Genomic DNA, 15,521 nt, shown 5'->3' with positions numbered 1-15,521 from the left:
GTGTATATGCTTCTCTTATAAAACCGCTAGAAAGCCTGTTTGTGTTCGGATGTATATACTGATGTAAATCTGGTCAACAGGGAATGATAGACCTATCCTGGACCTATCTGTATCTGGCTTGACATCTTAAATGTTTACATGATTCATTAGCATAATGTGAGCTTTTGTAGTCTCTAAAAAATCGCGAAACATCTATAGTACGCACGACAGATGATTAATTTTGTGCATAAAAAAAAATCACCGCCCTCTTGTGTCTATACATGTAAACACAGAACGCGTCGATTCGCATTATCGCAAGTTAGTAAAGGTATGAACGCATTAATATGCGTAGCTACAATCACAACGTGTAGATACACATGATCAATAGAAATGACATCGCCGAAGTTACAGAAATGGAAAATGTCCCTGGATCAGTAATAAATGACTGAAATATAATTGCCATCTATTAAAGTGAATTTGTCAACACTAAAAAGCATTTTATTTTGCTGTTGTAAAGGATTAGGGTTAGGGCTAGGGTTAGGGTTAGGGTTAGGGTTAGAAAGATATTAATGTGGCTAATCCCTTTCTAATGGAATACTTGCATATTCATTTCAAAAGGCAGACATTCGGTGTACAACAGCAAAAGACAATGAATAAATGCGTATATGCTTCTCTTATAAAACCGCTAGAAAGCCTGTTTGTGTTCGGATGTATATACCGATGTAAATAAACCTGGTCAACAGGTGTAAATAAACCTGATCAACAGGGAATGATAGACCTACTGGACCTATCTGTATCTGGCTTGATGTCTTAAATGTTTACATGATTCATTAGGATAATGTTAGCTTTTATAGTCTCAAAAAATCGTAAAAGACCTTAGTACGCACAATAGATTATTTTGTGCACCCCCCCCCCAAAAAAAAAACCCGCCCTCCTGAGTTTAAATACATGTATACGTAATACTATATAGAACGCGTAGATTCGCATTATTGCAAGTAAAAGTATCGAATGAACGCATACGTAATAACCACCAAACGTGTAGGTACACATGCTCAATAGAAATGACATCGCCGAAGTAACAGGAATGGGAAGTGTCCCTGGGCGAGGCGGCGGCGGGGGGGGGGGGGGGGGGTTATGTGGCGTATATAAATACCAAAAATGCTTTATAGTGTTGACTGTAATTCACTCTAAAGCATATACGCATTTATTATCTTTTGCTGTTGAAAAGTGTTAGGGTTAGGGCTAGGGTTAGGGTTAGAAAGAAATTAATGTGGCAGATCCCTTTTGTAATGGAAAACTTGCATAATAATTATTCATTTCAAAAGGCAGACATTCGGTGTGCAACAGCAAAAGGCAATGAATAAATTCGTGTATGCTTCTCTTATAAAACCGCTAGAAAGCCTGTTTGTGTTCGGATGTATATATACCGATGTAAATAAACCTGGTCAACAGGAAATGATAGACCTACTGGACCTATCTGTATCTGGCTTGATGTCTTAAATGTTTACATGATTCATTAGGATAATGTGAGCTTTTATAGTCTCTAAAAAATCGTGAAAGACCTTATACGCACGATAGATTATTTGTGCATCAAAAAACCGCCCTATTGTGTTGAAATACATGTATACGTATAGAACGCGTAGATTCGCATTATTGCAAGTAAAGGTATCGAATGAACGCATATATTTTTATGCGTAATAACCACGAAACGACCAGTGTATATACACATGCTCAATAGAAATGACATCGCCGAAGTAACAGGAACGGAAGTGTCCCTGATCATCAGTAAATGATTGAAAGATAATTGCCAACTATTAGAGTGAATTTGTCAACATATATAATAAAGAATTATGTGGTAACTTATAGGCCACAACCACCTCCCCCAACCAGAAGGGTAAAAGAGGGAGAAATGAAATAAAAGTAAAAGAAGGACACGGTACGCTCAGCATTCACACCAGCATCATTATCATCACCATCACTCAGATCATGTTGTCCTTTTCCTATCAACATTAAGAAACACGACCACCATCATCACTCGAGATAAACGCCTTAGCAAAATCACGAAGTATCAACAATTTTCCCCACAACCAACGACAACACAAACATTACAAAAGATAACATACAGCACATCGAAGCGGTTGGGATCAGCTTCCTACGAAATACTGCAGTGAAGCGGAGAAATTGCCGCTCCGAAAGTGCATGTACTGTGCGAGGCACTTGAAAGAAAATATAGAGGGAATGAACTAAGTAATATCAGACCGAAGTAATCGTAACAAACAAGGTCAGAAACGACAGAAATGAAAATAGAAATATAAGTAGGCCCTACAGCCGTAGTTCGCAGCACCGAACACTCCGCGAAAATAGAATGTACGGTGGAAACTCGGTACGTCGAGTCAACTGTCAATAAACGATCAAAGCAAAGAAGGAAGAGGAAATGAATTCATTGGGAACGGAAAAAAATATTTTGATGTAAGTACTGTATTCCTTGTATGTGAGATCTCCTTTGGTAGGCCTAGATCTATCGAGTTTCCACGATACACGGGAAAGGAATTTCGAACACTTTTCAACTGCAGTGCACATCAACACATGAACAGAATTTAAACTCACCTCTCACTTGCAGAGAAATATGATGCAATAACATTGTCAATGTCACACAACACTATTTTCTTACAATGGAGGCAAGGGAAAAGAGGGATGAAAAAACAGTTTCGTATGCGTGCAATAGGGAGCTTCCTATTCGTATAAATGTAGGGTAGGAAAAGATAGGGAAGAAAGTTGAGAAAGTGATATTATGTTCAATCATGAGAGTATCTCTTTGTTCTTTCTTGAATCTCTGGTGGCTCTAAAAAGAGCCGTTGTTTCAGGGGCCCAGCCTCGGCCTTGCCTGCACCCCGCCTGATGGTATAGAGCAAGACGCGTCTACAAGATGGTAGTCTGTGGCAAGTTGAATGTCCCTATCAGAGCTGTCGTTGAAAGGACCTCACAGGTTGTAGTACGGAAGTCTTCGAGCTTCGAGGGCGGGGATTTATCTTCTTCACTCCTGTGGAGCCCGTTGACTCGTACTGCTTCAGGAATTAAAACAGATATCGCTTGCCGGCTCCCAGTGATACCTCCTCCGCTATTTTTTTCTTGTATAGAAGACTGCATGATGACTCTCTGGCTCGCGTGGCGGGAGGTCAGGTGCTAGGCATGCGCCCCGTCCTTATTCTCATATCGGCTTGCAATGTAATTGCAGTGTAAAGCAAATTGTGAATCATGTATTATCATGAAAGAGAACTACGCGAAATGTAACAATAACAACTAAAGTAAGTAAACAGAGGAGCTTTAAGTCCCCAGTACTGGAAAAGGAAAAATTCGAAAGCATGATTTGCAGTTCTATCCCCATTGAATTTTCATTAGGTGTTTACACAGAATGTGGTTATTACCGCTCAAATTTCGAGTAAATAATTTCCTTTATTAAATTTCCTTTTCCAGTTTCGGTCCCTTATAGGGTTATTTGAGACTAATTTGTGTCCGGGACCTTCTGTGAAATTGATTGGGAAAATTATCGAACAAAACACCTGTAAACAAAATTTTCCCTTCAAGTTCACAGAAAAGCTTAACGCTGCTCTCTTCAGCTGGGAAACACAAACTGCGTTGTCTCAACAAAACTGTAAAAACTCGTAGTGATTTAGTACGAATTGCAATATAAAGCAAACTATGGACCAAACATTATCATAAAGAGAAAAACTACGCGAAATGTAACAGTAACAACTAAAGTAAGTAAACAGAGGAACTTTAAGTCCCCAGTACTGGAAAAGGAAAAATTCGAAAGCATGATTTGCAGTTCTGTCCCCATTGAATTTTGATTAGGTGTTTACACAGAATGTGGTTGTTATAACCGCTCGAATTTCAAGTAACGAATTTCCTTTCTTAAATTTCCTTTTCCAGTTTCGGTCCCTTATAGGGTTATTTGAGACCAATTTGTGTCCGGGACCTTCTGTGAAATTGATTGGGAAAATTATTGAATAAAACATCTGTAAACAAAATGTTCCCTTCAAGTTCACAGAAAAGCTTTACGCTGCTCTCTTCAGCTGGGAAACACAAACTGCGTTGTCTCAACAAAACTGTAAAAACCTGGTAGTGATTAGTACGAACAACAATGTAAAGCAAACTGGGAACCATCCATTATGAAAGAATTGAAGTATACGCGAAGACAACTTTGTAAGAACGAAAAGAAAAGCTCCGAAAAAATGTATCAAAGTTACAGCTATGATAAACAAATCAATGACATTTTGCAAAACAGTCAGATAGTAACATCGGAGTATGAACTATTGTCTTTTTAATCTTTTACTAATTACTCTAAAAAGTGACTAACATGCATATCTGACAGGCAATTTTCACGTAATTTAGAAAGATACAGATTGTAGGTATATCTTTGTAATGTCAACAGCTTAGAATATGTTGAAGAAAATTAACTCTGAACCAAACACCTTAAGGCAGTATAGGCCCTACAGTCTGTATTGTTATTGATTTTTTTTTTTTTTTGGGGGGGGGGATCTATTTATAGCTTGATAATTGTCGTAATGGGGTGTCGGTTACAATGCAGTCTTGGACACCAGTACCTACGTACTATTAGTATACTTGTACTAGTATGTAGTAGACCTACTGTTGTTCTTGTACAATCCTACCGACATAGCCTACACGCTATCTCTGTACAAAGTAACTGTTGCACTCGTGTGGATCTCCTGGGTGCCTTAGCTACACAACAGTGCCGTATACTAGTACTAGTATACTGCACACAGTACCGTACCGCGAGCTGCCCGTGTTTAGCAGCTGTTTTCATGCAGCATGCAGCTACAGCATGCTCATCTCATCGTGTGGGGGAGGGGGGGGGGGGGAGGGGGAGCCAGTGTGTGTGTACCATTGGTGTGTACATACACCGTATGTACGGTAGGCGTGATAGGTAGCGCGCACACCTACAAGGTACCACAACAGAGTCTCCTACCATTACCATGTACACATATCCTTGTTATATCAAAGAGGCAAAATGCCCAGTGTGCTGCATGCCGAATGAACGCAGTGTGTGTGTGTGTGTGTGTGTGTGTCTGTGTGTGTCTGTGTGTTAGATACTCAGTACAGTAGAGATTTGGTGCGTAAAGTCTGCGGCTCATCTGTGCTCATCCAGCTAGCTTAGAGGTCAACGCACAACTAGTATAATAAAGATCGTAATATAGGATCTTCGATGTCACGCACGTCAATGATCCACGTGTTATAAGTTCACTACATCTTTATGTTGGAGAATTGTCTAACGTTAGTTGATAGAGTCTATAGACCATACATGTATAATCATAGCTAGTCAGTAGGTTTGTATCAGGTCCAGTCTGCTGTAATGCGTACTTATAGTTTCTATTTAGATCTAGATCTCGATCCGATGGAATCCCCCAAATTTTTTGCTTATTTTTCCACTAATGACCTATTCAGAACTTTACCGAATTTCTATAAATGTACCGTACTACGTTCACTATTTGTGTCATATCGATAAAAAAAAAGCCTGCTGAGCAGGTGTTTCATTCTATCCTTTTTCATTTCCTTCCTGTCGGTTTCTTCTTTGACCCTGGATGGAAAAAAAAAAATGCCACATCTTGCCATGGAAAGACAACCACCAGGGCTGCCAACACATTGGAAACTAGTTGAGAGTGAGACTCCCATAGGCCAGTGCTATAATTTAGGAGTCAAAATGAGTGAGATCAGTAGAAATGCATGCAAATGAAATAAAGTTTTAGAGTGAGAAAGGACCAAAATGAGTGAGAGTTGGCAGCCCTACACATGCCATCGTGAAATAAGTTACTATTACAACATGAAATTAAGAAAAAAAGGTGAACAATGAAAATTCGTTTGTAAAATCATAAATCAAAGGTGAATTCTTATGAAGCAACTAAGATGTACAACAGCTTTGATAATGAAGCAAGTGAAATCTGAAAACTATTATGTCAACAATTATAAGGAATTCTGACAAAAACTTACTCATTTCATAATGTTCGTATTTGCCTCTTTTTTTATGGGTAAGAGTATAAAATCATAAACGCCACCGATAAAATGACAGCCAGAATTACAGTCTAATAGGGGCTGAAGGTAGTAGGCCTACAACTCCGTAACAGCTGATTACTTAAATGCATCTTATCCATGGGTAACTGCAAGAAGGCGCATGGAATTTAGACTTGAATCAAGAACTGTACATGTTATTTTTTTTATTTGAAACAAGTTTTCTTAGACTGAAAAAAAAAATTATTTTGTATTACGCTTTAAAATATATAGTAAATATATGAAGTAGTTTTATTTGTTATCTTATATAGAATAAGAATTATTGTACAAATTCAAAATACCAGAGGGCTTTAATAAAGGCAAATTTCGCCCCAAGAATCTGCAGCACACCGTAGGCTTATCAGGGCCCCATTTCATAAAAAGTTTATATGATAACAAGCTGGAATGTCAATTGTCATGGTAACAACAAGAATGCAGCTTCCTGATTGGCTGTTGCTATGGGAAGTTGCCATTCCAGCAAGAGTTGACATCCTAACATCTTCTATGAAACGGGGCCCTGGTTGAAAGTTTGAAAGTTTATTTGGTGCATTCCTAACGTTGCCAAAATCAAGTGCGTACTCGCGTAAAAGTTCAGAAGTTCGCGTAATACGCGCTGTAGAAAATGTATAGGGTTGGACCTACTACTAATCGACCGCCTAATGTTCATTTGCTTGATAAGAATATTTAACACTGAAATTCACGTAAAAAACTTGACCTACGTGATTGAGAAAATCCAGCTCTATCAAATGCCGTTGTTCCCTTTTCGATTCGAAGTTTCAGTGCAAAAATATCGCCGACGAACTTGCGTGGCCTCGTTTCAGCTCCCCGCGGTAAATCGCGTTTTTAGGATCGACCGCTGATTTTGCATTGACAATGCACGTAAACCGAGTTGTATTGAACACCGTGTTGTACGAAGCTTTTTAGAAGCCTTTTAGAAACTTCCATAGACATTACATTGTGCTGTCATTACGATTCGGTGAAAATATTCATTCGAAATTTTGTCCTTGATTAAAACCATTAATGAACAGTGAATTATCGCGTTTTCCCACACCATCCTAATCTACATTCAAAGCCAATCCATTTTTATGTGCTTTGCGCGCAGAGAAGTGCGTACTCAGTGTTCAGTGCGCGAATTATACGCGGTCGGTTTCAAGAAGGGTGGTCGATATGTAGTGGGGCTACCATACTTAGTAGGCAAAGTCCGCCATTACTAAGTGGTACAATGGCGGGCTCGCGTTTTTGTTTTTTTTTTTTTTTTGTTTTTTTTTTTTTTAGACGGCACAGATTGGGGCATGGCGCGTATTAAACCTATGGGAAACACGTTGGATTAGGGTTAGGGTTTTAGGGTTAGGGTTAGGGTTAGGTTTAGGGTTAGGGTCCCCAATCTGTGCCGTCTAAAAGAAGACATGAAATCACTGACTCCATTGTCCGCCCATTAGTGGTGGGGAGGAGAAAAATCTCTTTGATAGCTACACAAGCTAGCAGCTGCGTGTTAGCTGCTCGCGCGCTCCACTGTTCTTCAGTACACACTACTGTTGTATGGGTACAGGTAGCTAGTTCACCGATCACATTCCTTTTCTCGTGCGAGGAAAAATGAAAGTATAGAATTTCTTCTCAAAACTCGGGCAAACATGAACTTGGAATATACTCATTACATTAAAGCGTCAATACCATTTCAGTGGAGTTTGATTTCGCCATTGTTTGTTTTAGCTCTTGAATGTACTGTACGACTTCGTACAACGTATGTCCAATTTGTTTGTGCCTTGGTACCAGGTCACGTGCTGCGCCGCGCGGTGCGTGGTCTATGTTTCGTCGACGATCTGACGACCGCCGGCCGATCGACCCGGCCGGCCCACGCCCCCGCCGAAGAACCGTACAGTACAGTACACACACACACCATCGCGATCGAAGTTTTAGTGATAGCGAAAACACGCGCGGAGCAGACATGCGGATTACAGTACAGGGTGAATGAGCAGTTAAACGTGCCTGTACCAAATGTATCACGATTGAATGTCAAATCTTTTTCTATGTCTAGCTGCAAATTCGACCTAGGTTATCTAAGCATATGAGATTATGATGCATCATAAAATAGATTAGCCGTAGCATGAACTTGCTTATATGAGAGTTAGTTGACAACGTTGCAAAATAAAAACGCCATTGAATGGAATGTCCCAGAGCCCATTTCGGGCAAGGACCTAGGGCTAGAGGTGCGCTGGAGAACGATGTGGACGCTTCGATTTGCGTGTGGTTAAGATATGTAAACAAATGGATTGGAATAAAAAGGATGTAAGCCTGTGAATAACATTTTTGTTTCACTGCTGCGCAAGCGTTGCATGCCAATATTCAGTTCATAAAACAACAATCACAGCTTTAGTCTCCTGCATTTGTCGAAAGGTTCGATGATGAAACTGGCTGTGGTGAAGAAGAACGCACTCTACCGCGATTTACCGTATCCAAATTATTTTATTTTTTTATTTTACGCGGTTGTATGCTTTCGGAACGATAAGAATTTAAACAAAATACATGTAGGTCACCTTACACAAACAACAAAAAGAATTACCAACCCCCATGGAATGAAAGGAACATCAACATGAAGAACAAGTACCAATATGTATGCCATAAAAATGAAATTCAAGCTAAAGAAATTCAGCACCGACAGGCAGAAATGAGCAAGTCAGCGCCGTGAAAACGTGTTTATTCATTACGTTTTTGTGATTTAACGCGGTTGTATGCGTTCGGAACGTTACGAATTAAAACAAAATAGGTCACCTCACACAAAAACAAACAAACAAACAAACAAACAAACACCAACCCCCAAGGAATGAAAGAGACATCAACATGAAGAACAAGCATGCCATAAAAATGAAACTCAAGCTAAAGAAATTCAGCACCGATAGGCAAAAATGACTATGAGCAAGGCAGCGCCGTGAAAACGTGTTTATTCATTACGTTTTTGTGATTTAACGCGGTAGTATGCGTTCGGAACGACAGGAATTAAAACAAAATGGGTCACCTCAAACGGAAAAAAAAATCGCCAACTCCCAAAAAATGAAAGAGACATCAACATGAAGAGCAAGTATGCCATAAAAATGAAACTCAAGCTAAAGAAATTCAGCACCGACTGGCAAAAGAAGGGCAAGTCAGCGCCGTGAAAACGTATTTGTTCGTTATACGTTTTTTGTGATTTAACGCGCTTGTATGCGTTCGGAACGATAACAAAATAGGTCACCTCACACGAAAAAAAAAACAAAAACAACAACAACAACCACCAACGCCCAAGCAATGAAAGAGACATCAACATGAAGAACAAGCATGCCATAAAAATGAAACTAAGGCTGAAGAAATTCAGCACCGACAGGCAAAAATGACTCTGAGCAAGGCAGCGCCGTTTAAACGTGTTTATTCATTACGTTTTTGTGATTTAACGCGGTTGTATGCGTTCGGAACGAGAAGAATTAAAACAAAATGGGTCACCTCAAACGGAAAAAAAAAAAAATCGCCAACCCCCAAGGAATGAAAGAGACATCAACATGAAGAACAAGTATGCCATAAAAATGAAACTCAAGCTAAAGAAATTCAGCACCGACAGGCAAAAGAAGGGCAAGTCAGCGCCGTGAAAACGTGTTTGTTCGTTACGTTTTTTGTGACTTAACGCGGTTGTATGCGTTCGTAACGATAAGAATTAAAACAAAATAGGTCACCTCACACGAAAAAAAAAAAAGAAAGAAAAAAAAAATCGCCAACCCCCAAGGAATGAAAGAGACATCAACATGAAGAACAAGCATGCCATAAAAATGAAACTAAAGCTGAAGAAATTCAGCACCGACAGGCAAAAATGACTCTGAGCAAGGCAGCGCCGTGAAAACGTGTTTATTCATTACGTTTTTGTGATTTAACGCGGTTGTATGCGTTCGGAACGATAAGAATTAAAACAAAATAGGTCACCTCACACGGAAAAAAACAAACAACAAAACAAACAAACCACCAATCCCAAGGAATGAAAGAGACATCAACATGAAGAGCAAGTATGCCATAAAAATGAAACTCAAGCTAAAGAAATTCAGCACCGACAGGCAAAAGAAGGGCAAGTCAGCGCCGTGAAAACGTGTTTGTTCGTTACGTTTTTTGTGACTTAACGCGGTTGTATGCGTTCGTAACGATAAGAATTAAAACAAAATAGGTCACCTCACACGAAAAAAACAAAAACAAAAACACCAACCCCCAAGGAATGAAAGAGACATCAACATGAAGAACAAGCATGCCATAAAAATGAAACTAAAGCTGAAGAAATTCAGCACTGACAGGCAAAAATGACTCTGAGCAAGGCAGCGCCGTGAAAACATGTTTATTCATTACGTTTTTGTGATTTAACGCGGTTGTATGCGTTCGGAACGATAAAAATTAAAACACAATGGGTCACCTCACACGGAAAAAAAAAGAAGAAAAAAAAAGAAAAAAAAATCGCCAACCCCCAAGGAATGAAAGAGACATCAACATGAAGAACAAATATGCCATAAAAATGAAACTCAAGCTAAAGAAATTCTGCACCGACAGGCAAAAGAAGGGCAAGTCAGCGCCGTGAAAACGTGTTTGTTCGTTACGTATTTTGTGACTTAACGCGGTTGTATGCGTTCGGAACGATAAGAATTAAAACAAAATAGGTCACCTCACACGGAAAAAAAAAACACCAACCCCCAAGGAATGAAAGAGACATCAACATGAAGAACAAGTATGCCATAAAAATGAAACACAAGCTAAAGAAATTCAGCACCGACAGGCAAAAGAAGGGCAAGTCAGCGCCGTGAAAACGTGTTTGTTCGTTACGTTTTTTGTGACTTAACGCGGTTGTATGCGTTCGTAACGATAAGAATTAAAACAAAATAGGTCACCTCACACGAAAAAAAAAAGAAAGAAAAAAAAATCGCCAACCCCCAAGGAATGAAAGAGACATCAACATGAAGAACAAGCATGCCATAAAAATGAAACTAAAGCTGAAGAAATTCAGCACCGACAGGCAAAAATGACTCTGAGCAAGGCAGCGCCGTGAAAACGTGTTTATTCATTACGTTTTTGTGATTTAACGCGGTTGTATGCGTTGGGAACGATAAGAATTAAAACAAAATAGGTCACCTCACACGGAAAAAAAAAAAAAAACACCAACCCCCAAGGAATGAAAGAGACATCAACATGAAGAACAAGTATGCCATAAAAATGAAACTAAAGGTGAAGAAATTCAGCACCGACAGGCAAAAATGAGCAAGCCAGTGCCGAAAATACGTGTTTATTCATTACGTTTTTGTGATTTAACGCGGTTGTATGCGTTCAGAACGATATTAATTACTGTACGAGCTGAAATTTTCGCGTACAGATATTTTTGCAAATCTAGAGCTACTTGGGGGACGTTTTCGCGTGTTGTTTATTTCGCGGTTGCGAGGGTCTAAGTAAACTAACCTTAGTTATTCGCGTGTTGTTATTTTCCCGTGTTGTTATTTTCGCGGTTCAAAGACGATTCGCGAAATTCGCGAAAATAAAACCACCGCGAAAATTTCAGCTCGTACACTAAAACAAAATAGGTCACCTCACACGAAAAAAAAAAAAAAAAAAACCAACAACACCAACCACCAAGGACTGAAAGAAACATCAACATGAAGAACAAGTATGCCATAAAAATGAAACTCAAGCTAAAGCAATATTCAGCACCGACAGGTAAAAATGAGCAAGTCAACGCCGAAAATACGTGTTTATTCATTTTTGAATACATCAGCCCTTCTCAGTGACACCTTAAAACTATAAAAGCACACGTGTTTTCTTCTTTTTCTTCAATTAACAGTCAGTTATAAAGCTCTTTCACTTTGAGTCAATATCATGGCGCGGCCCGATGTGGATCGCATTGCAGTGTGAGCGCGGGCGCGAACATACAGATAATGAAATGTTGCCCGCAAGATGGCGCTATTCCACAATAGTGAAAGGGAGGGGAATATTTTGCTGTACAATGTGTACGCGTTGCGAACGCGTATGGCAAAACGCAACGCGGAAAGTACACGTACCTACGCGTTTTTGGGGTAACGCGTAGGTAAGTTTAACGTGATCAGCACTGTAACTGTCATCGAGATTTCTTAGAAGCACTTTAAAAGTGATGCATAGAAGCCAAAACACGCAAATGAGTGGCTTGCGGTTGACACCCACCATCACGGCAGTATGTCCCCTTGATACCAGGCAGACAGGTGCAGTCGCCGGTCACCGGGTCGCAGGTACCCCCGTTCTCACAGAGGCACGGCTGTTCGCAGTTCTCGCCGAAGTAGTTTGAAGGGCAAGCTGCAATGTTAAAATGACAAACAGCCAAACCATGCACAGGTGAGACAATGAAGATGAAAGAAAAATCTGCTACATTAACAGAATTACATGAAAGAATTTCTCACATGACAGAATTAAATGAAAGGAATATCTGCTAATCTAACACTCTTACAGTTACAAAATATCAAAACTTGAACACATGAAATTTGCTCCTGGAAATATTCTCTAAACAGTAAACAGTGGAATACAAACTTCTAAGTTAACATACAACTTTTGTCACAATCTCGGACTTTGGAGGGTCTTTTCATATTCAATGTGGTAATCCCCCTAGTTATCAGAATTTTGGAAGGCTATACCATCATTTAAAAGGCAAATTTAGACTTTTTCTCTCTACTCATCGAAAATAATGCAATGGTCGTATTAGGAAAAATCTAGCTGGGCAGTGATCAGGCAAAAATATTAATTCTACCTAGCTCTTGCCAATCAAAGTTTCCCTCATTGGAAGAATAACAAGCTAGGGCATCGAATAGGGGAGAAGAATGTTCAGGAGAGAGAGAGGACATGGGGGGGCGGGGTGTATGGAGGGGCGGTTACTCACTTTCGTTGCATATTGTCCCGTGCCATCCCGCCAGACAATTGCAGCCGCTGAGCTCTGAGTTGCACTCGGCGTCGTTCATGCAGTCCGAGCAAGAGAACTGGCAGTCAGGTCCGAAGTAAGGGGCCGGACAAACTGAGAGGCAAAACAGAGCAGCACAAAACATTCAGACCCAAAACCAGTGACGCTCCAGGCAATCAAGACTAGCGTCCACTTCATTATTTTTTTTTTCTCATTTTTTTTTGCCAAACTTCAGGTAATTTTCTGTTTATACCTGAGAAAATATATTTTCCAATTTACCCTAACATCAATTTCCGTGGCTAATTTCAGTTTTAAACAATTTCATTTCCAGCAGTGCAGGGTAATAACAATTGACAAATGAAAATGACAGATTATCGGTGAAAAAGTTCTAACTCTTTGAGGGTAATCATAGTGAGATATGTGTCATGATTTTACTCCTCCAGGTTATTATCAACATAATCAACATCATAATCTTCATCATCATCATTATCAACATCATCATCATCATGGATCATCATGGATTATCATCATCATTGCCATCGAGGACACTATCTCATCACCATCATCAGTGACAGTAAGATCATCTCAGTCATGACCACTAATCATCATGCAAGCTTATTTTTCATTTAACTTGTCACTGTTGTCTTCAACTAGCTTCATCATCTCATTGTCATGGTAACCACATCATCCCCCCCCCCCCATGCAGTATACTCTTTGCAGGGAGCAATCCTATACTCACAAGAAGTTGCTGGTCTTCCCTCCAGTCCACCGATGAGTTGGTTGTTGATGTATGGCGGCTGGAAGGGCTGACTTGGGGTTGGCGTCGGCCTGTACTGCAGCTCTGCATCGAGGAGGCAAAAAAAGATACTTGAGATAGCGACGAGGAAAACAAGGAAAACGACACAGCTCAATGTCTTATGCTGTGCCCCTCTTCTACAACCACAAGCTTTTATACTACAAGATTGAATTGCAGGTTGCATCAAGGCAAGTACAGAAGTGATGGTTTCCAGTGGATAAGGTGTGTAAAACATGCTTTAGTCACTTGCAGTTATTTCCATACAACTATTTACAAAGGGCTCGGACAAAAAAAGTCAAAACTCTTTCTTTTTGAAACGTCACTTGTAACACCTTTATAGATTATTTGTTACTCTGTCTCTGATGACAAATCAGCATATACATTGTACGCTATGCCTCTACCACCTGTTTTGTTTCCCATGATATTTTCCACCAAGTGTCAACATCAACATCACAAATGTGCTACATAGAAATACTCACATCCTATGAGAATAATGGCAGTGCTGGAAAAAAACAGAAACAACTCTTCTGCGCTAAAAACCCCCCTGGTTACCACCACCTCTAATATTGCATGGCATCGGTATTGTGCAAAAACTACTGTCAACCAATGACAATTACAGAGTTAAAGATGTGGACCGCTTTAGAGATGCGGATAAGTTGACGGAAGCACTTACGGCGCAGACACCTGTATCCATCGGTGTCGAGGACGAATCCCGGCCGACAGCTACAGAGGTATGACCCCTCCGTGTTGGTGCACTCGTGCTCGCAATTGTTGTTCCTCTGGGCGCATTCATCAGCATCTGATTAGATGGAGAGAGAGAAACCTTTCTGGTCAGCATACCAACACCATCTTTTGTGCACCTCCACGCATTGACATGCCCGCATTTGTACATATACTCTATCCACCGACATTCACGTTTATTGAATGAATGACAAATGATACAGTGCCATCGAATCATAACGAGCATGTTTATGATAAATTCTCCTAAAAATAAAGTAAAAATTCAGGTCCCAAAATCATTATCTATATATCTCTATATACTTTATTGTTCGGCTTCAACAAAATTTTGATATAACGAAAGAAAATTGCCGATCTTGAGGACTTCATTATACTGAAAGTAGCTGTAATCAATGCAGTACCAATAGATCTTGGGGACTGTTTTGATATGTCCGTCTTTCTCTTTCCATGTTATCTTCCTAAAACTGTCCTATCACACAATGCCAATGTTTGTTTTTGTACTTCACTACTATCCCGCAGTTTGGGGAAATTTATCAGACTCATCACAATGAAAACCTGATCGAATTGTAAGATGCTGATAATCGTTTTCATTTCTGACTTTTCACAGGTATCTTGTAGGAGTTTCCAAACATTCTACCAATTGGAAAGCGAAGTATGGTTATATGTCGAGACATAGAACCCGTCTTACCGATACAGGAACATCCATCATCGCTGAGGAAGAAACCGGCGCGGCATCGGCACTGGTAGCTACCCTCGGTGTTCTCGCAGATATGGGAGCAGCAGCTCTGGCCAACATCACACTCATTCTTGTCTAAAAGAGGCAGCAAATGTGTGACTCAGTTTTACACTATTCAAATGAAAATATTGCATTTAAAGGGTGTGTACAGTTCTGGTCGAGGTGAGGATCTAGCTTTTAACATTTTGCGAGATATTCAGAAACCACTCTATGAGATGTCAAAGAGCATGCAATTCTAAAGGGTATCAACAGTTTATTTGATGAAAATCAGTTCTGAAATGGCTGAGATATCCAAAAAC

General features: G+C 39.9%; 1 protein-coding gene across 1 annotated transcript in view; it reads right to left on the bottom strand.

Annotated features, from left to right (window-relative positions):
• The window catches only part of LOC140238478 (uncharacterized), a 174,503-nt gene that overhangs the window by 36,959 nt on the left and 122,023 nt on the right, over positions 1-15,521 (bottom strand). The window contains exons 9-13 of the mRNA XM_072318380.1: positions 15,175-15,297; positions 14,422-14,547; positions 13,692-13,793; positions 12,935-13,066; positions 12,229-12,357 (exon numbers count right to left, since the gene is read on the bottom strand). Of these exons, the coding sequence (XP_072174481.1) occupies positions 12,229-12,357; positions 12,935-13,066; positions 13,692-13,793; positions 14,422-14,547; positions 15,175-15,297 (612 nt within the window). The remainder of the gene's footprint in view (positions 1-12,228; positions 12,358-12,934; positions 13,067-13,691; positions 13,794-14,421; positions 14,548-15,174; positions 15,298-15,521) is intronic.

This window comes from Diadema setosum, chromosome 15 (genome assembly GCF_964275005.1).
Source record: "Diadema setosum chromosome 15, eeDiaSeto1, whole genome shotgun sequence".
Classification (NCBI taxonomy): domain Eukaryota; kingdom Metazoa; phylum Echinodermata; class Echinoidea; order Diadematoida; family Diadematidae; genus Diadema; species Diadema setosum.
The sequence above is the reverse complement of the archived record's forward strand: the minus strand, read 5'-3'. Positions and strand labels throughout refer to the sequence as shown.